Source organism: Candoia aspera, chromosome 1, assembly GCF_035149785.1.
Source record: "Candoia aspera isolate rCanAsp1 chromosome 1, rCanAsp1.hap2, whole genome shotgun sequence".
Taxonomy (NCBI): Eukaryota; Metazoa; Chordata; class Lepidosauria; order Squamata; family Boidae; genus Candoia; species Candoia aspera.
Genome location: NC_086153.1, coordinates 121749371 through 121760529, shown reverse-complemented (window position 1 = coordinate 121760529; position 11159 = coordinate 121749371). Strand labels below are relative to the sequence as shown.

Below are 11159 nucleotides of genomic sequence, written 5' to 3'. Positions count from 1 at the left end.
ACAAAAAAACAGAAAAAGATTAAAGAGAGACTAAAGAAAAAAGAGACAAACTAAAAAGTGCAGAAATAAATAGAAAAGAATACAGCAAAAAGAGTGACTTCTGACCTTACCCAGCACAGAATACTTGACAAAGATTGAACCGAAGAAAAAAGCAAAAAGGTACTGACCCAGTGTCTGGAGGGCGTTCAGCTCTGGATGGGGAGGATCAGACTTCAGTTCAATCCTGACAAGAATGAATGGCTATGGCTGATGGGCTCCTCTAGGTCGGGGACGTTTTCACCTTTGGTCTTGGATGGCGGGACACAACGTGGGGGTCCTCCTGCTTGATGAACAGGTGGCAGCTCTAGCCAGGAGGGCCTTTGCATGGGTTCATCTTGTGTGCCAGTTGCATCCCTTCCTTGACCAGGAGGCCCTTCAGACAATTACTCATTCCCTGGTCATCTCACGACTGGATAATGGCAATGTGCTGTACATGGGGCTGCTCTTGGACCATCCGGAAGCTAAAAGTGGTTTAAAATGCAGCAGTATAAGCAATAATGGGTGCTTCTTGGTATGCCCATGTGTTGCCTCTGCTACACGAGCTGCATTAGTTGCTAGTTGGCTTCCAAGTGCAATTCAAGGTGCTGGTTTTTACCTTCATGGCATAGGGCCTCGATACCTGAGGGATCACCTATCTCCAATTGTTTCTGCCTGCCCCATATATTCCGGCAGAGTGGATACACTCCAGGGCCCCTCATTAAACATTGTGATCTTATGGGACCAAGGAAGTATGACGTCTCTGTCGTCTTCGCCCTCTGGAATAGCATCCCCCCAGAGTTACAGATGGTGCCCACTCTCCTGGGGTTCCAAAAAGCCCTTAAGACCTGGCTTTGTTCTCAGGCCTAGGGTTAATGTGTTTGTGGGGCCCCTATTGTGGTTTTCTGTTATTGTCATGGTTTTTTAGCCTGGGCTGTCTGTGTTGCTTTATGTTTTTAATTGTTCGTATTGTTCTTGGATTTTATAAGCAGCCCAGAGTCTATTGGAATGGGTGGCTATAACAACTTTGAATAAATACATTTGATTTTGAAAAAGGGGAGGGAGGGGGAAGGAAGGAAGGTTGGTTGGTTGGTTAGTTGGTTGACCAAGGGATGGGTGTGAATGACCTCCAGCAATTGTTTAAAAAAGGAACTTCATGCTTAGTCCAATGTTTTGCTTTCCTACTCTGCCTGGAGAGTATGCTTGGGCTGAGAGTTCCTAAAATAGTTCCCACTATTTTGGTGAAAACTATTAACTGAGCAGACCTACAAATGAGGCAAAACTTGCTACAGGACTCAGTTTCTGAAGGAAGCCTCAGCTGAGACCTGTAAATTAAGTTTGGAGTGCCTTGTAAAAGAAGGTGAAGATCTTTTTCTTCTGTCCTTCATGTTTCACTCAGTGGAGTGAAAAATGCTGATGAAGTAGGTATGGATCATGATACCTTCTGGGGAAGCAGCAGACTGAGTTTCATAGTAGTGCACTATGCAAGATTCGATATTCAGGGCAATATTGTGGAAAACATCTGAGAAGGCATGTCAAGTGATCTTATAGATCTGGACTGTCAGTGCTGTCCAGGAGGCTAGGCTGATCTGGATAGAGGCTGCATTGTAGAGTGTAGAGTGTACAGTGCTTGACATTCAACTTCCAGCTATGTATCTGTAGTCAGCTCACATCTGAGTGAAAGGAGAATCCCCAGCTGAAGCAATCCAATCGGAGGGGAAGATCCCATGGAAAGCTTATGAGCAGCTTCCCCTGTTGGAGCACAAAGATCTTCTGGACAGTTCAGAGCCATAAAGATTAGTTGGTGAATATGCTTCACCAAAAGAGACTGGAGGTGAGACTACCCATTCCAAGATCCTTAAGTGCTCTCCCATGCGTGGGACTTAATTTTGCTTTGGAGTTTCATGTATGTTCAGATTGAATTGTTGGTCAAAACTAGATGCGGTTTTGATGTGGTAGAGACTTAAATTTGTAGATTGCTACTCTGATTATTTTGACTTCCTAAGTTTATGCTGTGATTAATGCTGGTGACTAGAATGGATGGAGATGACCCCCAAGATGAGTTTGATCTTGTCTAGGGTCTTGGACATTCACCATTCTGAAGGACAGTGTTAGATGTTGGCTCAATGAAATCATGTCTCATCTTCCCATCATTATTTCCTTCTGGAAAGGACACAGCATCCAGTGTAAGAGGCATGAGTAAGCCCTGGCGCATGGTACCGCATCCATACATGAGATTACAAAGCTCTGGAAATGAACTAGAATTGCTGAAGCTGATTGATTGGCAGATGAAGCTGACCTTCTTAACTCCCATATTTAAAAGAAGGCTATCATATATCTTGTTAGAATATTCGGGTGTGTCAGTCCCATCCTTTGAAATCATTACCCCTGAAACAATGGAGGCTATTGGGTTTCTTCTAGTATAATATTTAGAAGCAGTGGCTAGGCAGAAATGTAATCTCTGGCTGTAGTGGAGCGCCATTTTCTTGTACCTGGAGCAGCTTGGTACAATGTCCCTGCTCAATGTGTTGAGAAGGGGATGCTGCGGCTAAGACAACAAGGAGTGTTTAAACCATCTTTGGATTGAAGAATGGTCGGTGGGTTGAGCTCTTTTCATATGATCAGCCATCAGACATTTGGACAGAAGAATATTGATTAAACTGTTAAAAGGATATTGGGAAGTGAGAACAGCTCTGGAAAGCAAGGCCAGAGGAAGGTAACACTTAGGAGGAAAACAACATTTCAATAACCTTTATTCCAAAGAACACACCTTTGGTCTTCTCAGTGCAATATCTTTGTAGTACCTCCCTTAATACTGCCTAATGACCTCACTAAACACCTGATGTACTGCTACATCGAAATATTTTGCCATTTACATAACAATATAAAGGTTTGCATCCCTGTCCCATTTTTAGGTTTGCTTTTACTGCCTCTGGTACCATAAAAATAATTGTTCTTCAGTGGAAGGGAATGACTGATCCCCATTCCTAAAGAATTTGTGGGGACATTTATAAGTGAAATTTTTCCTACAGAGATCATGGTAACAGTTTCTTTGATTCTCCCATAATAGCTCCCCTCCCTTTCTAAAGTCTTGGGAGATTATCACATAAGCTACGCCCAGGATGTGCACATCCAGAATCTTAGGAGGCATCTTCATCTCTTCTGGATTGGTTGTGTGACTGGCTTTTTCTCTTGGGAGCATGCCCTGAAGCTTGGGTATAACAGCAAAAAGTTGGAAAGCAGGTTCAGCCATTTTCTGTGCTTATGAGTGACCCCAGTTAAACGCTTCAGCAAGGCAGGGATGGCGCTTCTATTCCTCGTCAGGATGGTGACTGCAGAGCTGGCTTTCTTGGAGGGAACGTTTGAGGCAACAGTGAACTCAGAGCAGGGAGCATGACTTCCCTGGTTTGTGTAATAGACATCCATATAGGATGTAGCTCCATCCCACCAATCAGCAAGGATATAGAAAAATGTTGTGTTCCTTTTCACTGCCGCCAGGCAACCTACAAGTGCTTTTGCTCTCCAAAGAAACAAAGATACTTCCATCGCTCCAAGTGAGCAATGAAAATGGCTCTTAGGGCAAATGTGAGTACCTTCTGAACAGTTGCAACTCTTGATGCTTATGGAGCACTGAGAGTTATGTTTAATCCATCCAAGAACTTCCAGTCTGTTCCGGGAATGTGGGACTTTCTGGGCCTTCAGAAGAAAATGAAAACCTGTTTGTTCCTGTCTACCAGAGCAATAGTTAGATACCCTCAAGCAACTAAGAAAATGATGCAAAGCCAAATTTAGCTTTCTCCACATGCACACTAACAGTCCTAACATTCATGGAAAAGTTATCCATGATTAATTCACTTTTCTTCATGCACATTGGTTTCCATGTTTTTCCTCAGATGTTAAATTCTTATCTCCAAGCATAATTCACCAACCTTGTCTTTTTTGCCTTTAGGTTTTTAGCTGTCGTCATACTCAATTTTACAATTTGCATAGTATTGAAGTGATCCTAACAGCCTAGGCAGCTTGCAAATAGCTGCTTTATAGATAATGTATATGAATGCTTTAAAATGTTTTTCCACATGTGCTGTAAGTCCCAAACACAGGAACAGAAATTTACTCATCAGAATTGTAATACATCCCAGCATCTTCTGATACAGCTTAAACACTTGTTTTATCTTAATTAATTAGGCCATAGTTACTAACAGATACCTCCAAGGGCAATCAATGCAAAACACTCGAACAATAAAGGCCACCTGCTTGGAGACTAGTGGGCTGACCACTGCTGGACTAGATGGGCCAGGGTCTGATCCAGCAGGGCATTGCTTGTGTCCCATGTGAACAACATGATTGTTTTGAAACACTACCTTACCTGGAAAATAAAGAGCCACAGAGGTCAAGTAGTTCTAGACTCAAAATTTATTGAAGATAAACTAGACCAAGTGTTTGCTTACAAAATTTAGTATTTTTTTTCATTAACCCAACAGAAGTATACTATCACATATGCAATGGAAAGCAAAACTAATCAACTTATGTGAATAGCCAGAAAAGTGTTGACCCGATTAGTAATAACCAAAGGAAGCTATTTGACAGAGGCAAGTAATTGCTAATTATCAGCTCCAACGACAGTATAAAATTATCTATCTGTGTAAAGCCTGTCTTAGCATATTTTTAAAAATCAAGGTTCTGGCACACTTCTGTTCAAAAATATTTTGGGTTGCCCTGTAGGACTTAACATGACTTGCCTGTAACTTTCTTCAACATAGTAACAGCTGTTTGACTTCAATGTTTCTCAACAGATGGCCTGTCTTTTGGAGGGAGAAGACTGAAAAAATGCTGAGAAAGCCACTGGACAAGGCAGCAATACCTTCATCTGCACATTTAAAACTTAGATGCCAACTGTTAAAACTGCAATATCCCTCCCAAGTTGCTATTTCCCCCCATCTTATAATTTCAAACGTCCTAAATACTAGGCAAGTTTTAGGCTGAATAATCTAAGGCTTTCATGGCATGAGTAGCTTCACTCAATAGTACTTGTAACATGTCTTTTTTTCAAATCCTGTTAGTGCCTTGAACTTCTAATACTGCCAAAGTTAACTCGTTGCTGCTAAATTTATCTAGCAGTTATTCAGATACTGAAAGACACAAGATACAATCCAGGCAAATTTAAAAACTCAGGTCAATAGTTCTGATTTTAAAAAAAGGCAGTGCTTCACTCTCACTTTAAATATGCTCAGCTGTAACAGGAACAAGTCCTTAAATTAGTTGCCTATATTTAACCAGGAGCCAGAGTCAGGTGAAAAGCAGAACCCCAATATCCACAAACTCAAGCACATCAAAACGATTTGAAGGAAATGAAGTACTGTATTTTTAAGGACAGAAAAACAAGCCTGTTATCCTGCATGTTACAACTTGTATTTTAAAAGGCTGTATGGGTACAAAATAGCCAGCTGTTGACATAACACATGTTTTAATATAAAATTCTACCATCCTTTATGAGGCCCCACAAAAGCTACAGGGCTTTTTCCTTACTGTCCACACACGCACCCCAAGAGTACAAATGCAATTAAAACTCCGAAGCTGAAATGGTGCATAGCAATGTCTTCTGCTAGTAGCACTAGTAAAATCCCAAATCCAGTCTAAGGAAATGATACAATTGGACTCCATTTATTATAGGACTTAAGCCACCAACTTTGGCATAACATCTAGAACCTGAATACAGATTATACTCTCAGCACAGTATTGCTTTTAAATGAAATCCCAAATATTTAACTGTTCAAGATTTTTTTAAAGCTGTAATTTCATGATTTTATAATTACCAGCTGGAAGATAAAGTATAATCAACTTGGAAAAGTTTCTAGTCTCAGAACTTTGGAAGCCACAAAACAGCATTTGACCTTTTAGTTGATTAACCACCTTGCAACAATAGCTTAAGAAATATTCTCAGAGGTGAATTTCTATGTCATAACCTGAAACATGATCACACAATGCTTTAATCAACCCAAGAACTCAATTTTAAATTATCACTGAAACATCTATTAAGAGCATGAAAACATACAAGTCACTGCCTACATGTGCTTTCAAATACTAAACATGGGAAATTGAATCTATAAACCTTATTTTGTAGCTTCAATATACTTGAACTCCTTGACTATTCTATAATGTTGGCACAAAATTAAGGTAATTTCCCTTCATGGATTTTGTGCTGCAATACTTTTGCAAGCAACGTTATGTCCCAAAATCAGTAATGAAGTATGATTTTTACTTTTTGCTACTATACAGTTCCGCAAAGCACAACTAAAATTTTTGAGTATCAAAGTATAATAGCCCCAAAGAACACAGAGACTTTGCATTAAACTTTTGTTTTTAATGGTCTCAAAATGTGTGACAGATTTTGGTCAAGTTGTTTCCATTTAAAAAAGATTACTGATTTTAAAAACTAATAACTTAGAAACTGCCACGAAACAGATGGTCCACAAACATTCCTTTCCTTCTGAAGCTTTTACGATGCATTGTAATTATTAACCAGTCTTTTACTATTAAACTTAAATGGCCAATTGAGACAAACAGTTCTGAGACCATGCTTCCACCACTGATTAAGACTGAGGTGGCAGTTGTACAGAATTTTCATTTAGCCTTCTGAGCCTTCTGGGCAGACTTTGTGACCTTGCCGGCACCACCTGCTTTCTTATCAACAGCCTTGATGACACCAACAGCAACTGTCTGTCTCATGTCACGCACAGCAAAACGACCTAAGGAAGAGGGGAGGAAAAAGGGGTAAGAACTTTCAAACAACAGAATATAGATCAATTAGCACTATTAATGATTGAGCTTTTAAATCCTCCTCTTCAGCCCCAAATGTAAAGTAACTTGGTATTTCATAGCAGTTCACCAACACAATTCCTGTTTATTAAAAACACTGCTTGGTCTTACATTATCACCAACACAATCTAACTTCTTCAGTGGACTGACAAGAGATTGTAACATATTTTCTCATCCAAGGTGAGAGAGAGAACCTACCAGGCTAATTTATTACAAAGTTTCTTGCATGGGACAACTTCTTCTCACTTCCAATCAAAAGAGCTTCCAACTAATTTAAGACTGTTTTAAAAAAGGTACAGTGAAAACTCTTTACAAGAGACTAAAGGGAAAGGAGGAGAGAGTGCCCATCATTTGCAAATGTCTGGTTAATTGGAATACATCTTTAGTGATTTGTCATCTGTGTGACATAAATTATAGCAGGATTTGGTCTGTTACATGTAGCATCCACCAAGATCTGGTAAACTGAGGTTTCACTGTACTTTGACCTAACAGTAACAATACCAGCACAACTATTATTTTTAGATCAGTCTAATAAACAACATACTTACCCAGAGGAGGATAGTCAGAAAAGCTCTCAACACACATAGGCTTGCCAGGAATCATGTCAACTATGGCAGCATCTCCAGATTTGAGGAACTTTGGACCATCTTCCAACTTCTTACCAGAACGACGATCAATTTTTTCCTTCAGCTCGGCAAACTTGCAAGCAATATGAGCAGTATGACAATCCAGAACAGGGGCATAGCCAGCACTGATTTGGCCTGGGTGGTTCAGAATTATAACCTATGGGGATGGACAAAAATTAATCTATGCTCTCACTATTCCAACTGTGGAATTTATGGAAGCTGACTCAATACATCTTCTGCCAAGTTACCTGTGCTGTGAACCCAGCAGCTTCCATTGGTGGATCATTTTTGCTATCCCCAGCAACATTACCACGACGAACATCTTTTACAGATACGTTCTTTACATTGAAGCCAACATTGTCACCAGGCAGAGCTTCACTTAGAGCCTCATGATGCATCTCCACAGATTTTACTTCAGTTGTAACATTAACAGGAGCAAATGTCACCACCATGCCTGGTTTTAGAATGCCAGTTTCCACACGACCAACTGGAACGGTACCAATCCCTTAAAGAAAGAAATGCAACTTTTCTAGCTAGGTTTGCAGATACAAACATAGATCCCTATTAAGTTTTTTTAAATACACATTTATTTGCTGTTGTAATACTTACCACCAATTTTGTAAACATCCTGAAGTGGCAGGCGTAGAGGTTTGTCAGTTGGACGAGTTGGTGGCAAGATAGAGTCCAGAGCTTCCAGCAGTGTAGTTCCACTAGCATTGCCATCTTTACGAGTCACCTTCCACCCTTTGAACCAGGGCATCTACAAGGGAAAAAAATGCAGCAATTCACTGTCTGCAATCCTTTTTGATGGTGACTGCATACAAAAAGCCCTCCAACAATTGCTTACATTACAGCTAGGCTCCAACATGTTATCTCCATTCCAGCCTGAAATTGGCACAAAGGCCACTGTATCTGGATTGTAGCCGATTTTCTTTATGTATGTGCTGACTTCTTTGACAATTTCCTCGTATCTCTTCTGGCTGTAAGGTGGCTCAGTGGAATCCATTTTGTTGACACCAACAATGAGCTGTTTTACACCCAGAGTATAGGCCAGAAGGGCATGCTCACGGGTTTGTCCATTCTTGGAAATACCGGCTTCAAATTCACCAACACCAGCAGCAACGATTAGGACAGCGCAGTCAGCCTTTGAGGGGGAGGAAAAGATTATTAACTCCAATACTTTTACTTACAATATTAATTACTTAACATTTCTATTGTGCCTGGCAAAGTTCACATTAGTTGCTCACCTGGGAAGTACCAGTAATCATGTTTTTGATGAAATCTCTGTGTCCAGGAGCATCAATGATAGTGACATAGTATTTGCTGGTTTCAAATTTCCAGAGTGAAATATCAATAGTGATACCACGTTCACGTTCTGCCTTCAGCTTATCCAATACCCATGCATACTTGAAGGAGCCTTTACCCATCTAATAGGAGAAAAAAAGTTATACAAAAACATGCTGACATAAAGGTTGCCAAGACTGCTGTTGCTGTTAAAGGAAGCATGCATCAATACTCTGAAACATAATCTGCAAGCTATGTTTAGCAGGCCACACAACTGGCAGAAATAGTGAGAAATTCCAAGTATCTTTCACTTACTTAACCCTGTGACATGTTAATCCAATGCCTTGTATATGCGAATACCATTTACTTAAAGCCATCCAATGAAATGTATTCCTTTTGCAATCACCTTATAACTGTATTTACGTGCACTGCATATATAGTGATATAGATCAGTCAGTTACCTTCCTAGTTAGGAGTATTTCCTCCATGCATTTATTTATATATTTCTTTCCCCTTAAGTCTACAGAAGCCACACCATGCAATTCATAATTGCATAGTTTATTTGGCCTATACTGATGTGGATAAGATAGAATGCCAAATAAACTAAAGCTTTCAGCAACAAACTTAAAATAAGGCAAATTACTTAACTGTTCTAAGTCAAGCACCAGACATAAATGGAAATAAACCAGCAATTCTTTAGGAGACAAACTCACCTCAGCAGCTTCCTTCTCAAATTTCTCAATGGTTCTCTTGTCAATCCCACCACATTTGTAAATCAGATGTCCGGTGGTGGTGGACTTGCCAGAATCGACATGTCCAATGACAACAATGTTGATGTGGGTCTTTTCCTTTCCCATGTTGGATGGTTAGACAGGCTATTCGTCGGCTCCAATAAAGGTCCTTTACGGGATAAAACATACAGGAGCAAAAAAAAAAAAAAGTTCAAACCTTTCCAACCGAAAAAAGTAAGTTTATGCAAGCTATCTAGTAGTAAGCAATCAAAAGTATGGAAGAACGATCAACAACCTGAATAGGCCAGTCCCACCTTCCGGGGCGCGAAGGCCGCAACTAGGCCCAGACCTGCCTCGAGCTCCTCGGCTCCACCCCCTTCTGGGCGGCGAAGGTCACGGAGGCAAGTGGGAGATTCCCGCGCCCCCAGGCCGCCGCCAGGGGCATCCCAGGCGGGAGGAAGGCGAAGGCCGGGCGGCTCCTTTGTGTCGGGCGCCGAGCGAGCACGAGCCGGGGAAGGGGGAGGGGAGCCACTTGTTGGCGCGCCCCGCCCCGCGCGCCCGCATCCTCCATTTTGTGACGGTAGCGGCAGCAGCCGCCACCGCCGCGGAGAGCGGCCATTTTTTTGTGTGAAGCGAACAGCGGTTGCGAGACCGAGGCCAGCGAAGAACCCTCCCACCCCGACGCCGCCAGGCGAAGCTGAAGGAGGCGCGGGGTCTAACAGCTAAGGACCCGGCGTGCCACGAGTGCAGCCGCCCCGTTCCGCCGGAACCACGTTTCGCGCTGAGAACCCGCAAACGCTCCTAGTCCTTTCCCCATCCCCTGTCGTTCCACCCCCGACATATGAATGAGGCCCATCCGGATTTGTAGCGAAATCCTCGCGCCGCTCCCAACCCCCATCCCTCTCGCGCCTATGCGGGGGGAGGGGGCGCCGACGCCAGGGCACGCGAGGATCCCCTTCCCCTGCTTCCCAGCGGAAGCGCGGCTGCGCCTTCTGTCTCCCGAACCCCTCCCGGGCATCGAGAACGGCTCTGGATCGCGGTATGAGCACGTGCGCCTCGCGCGCTCCTCGGCCTTCCCCAGCCCAGGCCTAAACGAGGCCCGGCCGCGCGCACGCGCGCTGACCACCACTCACTTCCGAAACAGCGGCAAACCCGTAGCGAAAAAGACCGACGGGGTGAGCTGCGCCCTTTATATAGCTTGAGCCGGGAGGGCGGCGGCCAGAGGGACACGTCACGCTCCCAGCGTTCCATCCGCTGGTTCTGACTCTCTCCTCCCCCTCCCACATAGGCAGGACGCCCCTCCTCGAGAGCGACTTTCCGTAAAGGAGGGAGAATGTCCCCCTTTTTTTTTCATCGTGGCAGATTTTCTTCCCTCGCTGCTGAGCCCGCTGGTCTTCGGCGCAACCTCGGGCTCCACCACTCTTTACCCCGTCCTCCGAGACGAACAGCGCTTACTCCTGCTTTGAGAATTTGGAGACCGTCTCCTTAATCATCCAGGCAAAGAGTGGGTTGATTTAGGTCGTCGGGCTTTCCGCGAGCCCTGCCCATCCCCCGTCCCTTGACACCTGGCTGCGCCTCCCTTCTTTCTCTCCGGCCCCGCCTCCGCCTTTCCGCACCCAGCGGTCCGCAACTTCTCCCTTTTCCCTCAGCTGCGCCGCATTTTGCCTTGGGAAGAACTCAACTTTTA

General features: G+C 43.2%; 1 protein-coding gene across 1 annotated transcript; it reads right to left on the bottom strand.

Annotated features, from left to right (window-relative positions):
* Positions 1–6355: 6355 nt before the first annotated feature.
* On the bottom strand, positions 6356–10747 carry EEF1A1 (eukaryotic translation elongation factor 1 alpha 1). Its single transcript, XM_063313056.1, has 8 exons — positions 10606–10747; positions 9455–9641; positions 8705–8884; positions 8305–8601; positions 8067–8217; positions 7706–7962; positions 7380–7614; positions 6356–6761 (listed from the first exon to the last, which is right to left on the bottom strand). Exons 2-8 carry the CDS (start codon positions 9596–9598, stop codon positions 6637–6639), a joined length of 1389 nt encoding a protein of 462 aa, XP_063169126.1. The 5' UTR covers positions 9599–9641; positions 10606–10747; the 3' UTR covers positions 6356–6636.
* Between the last annotated feature and the right edge of the window lie 412 nt (positions 10748–11159).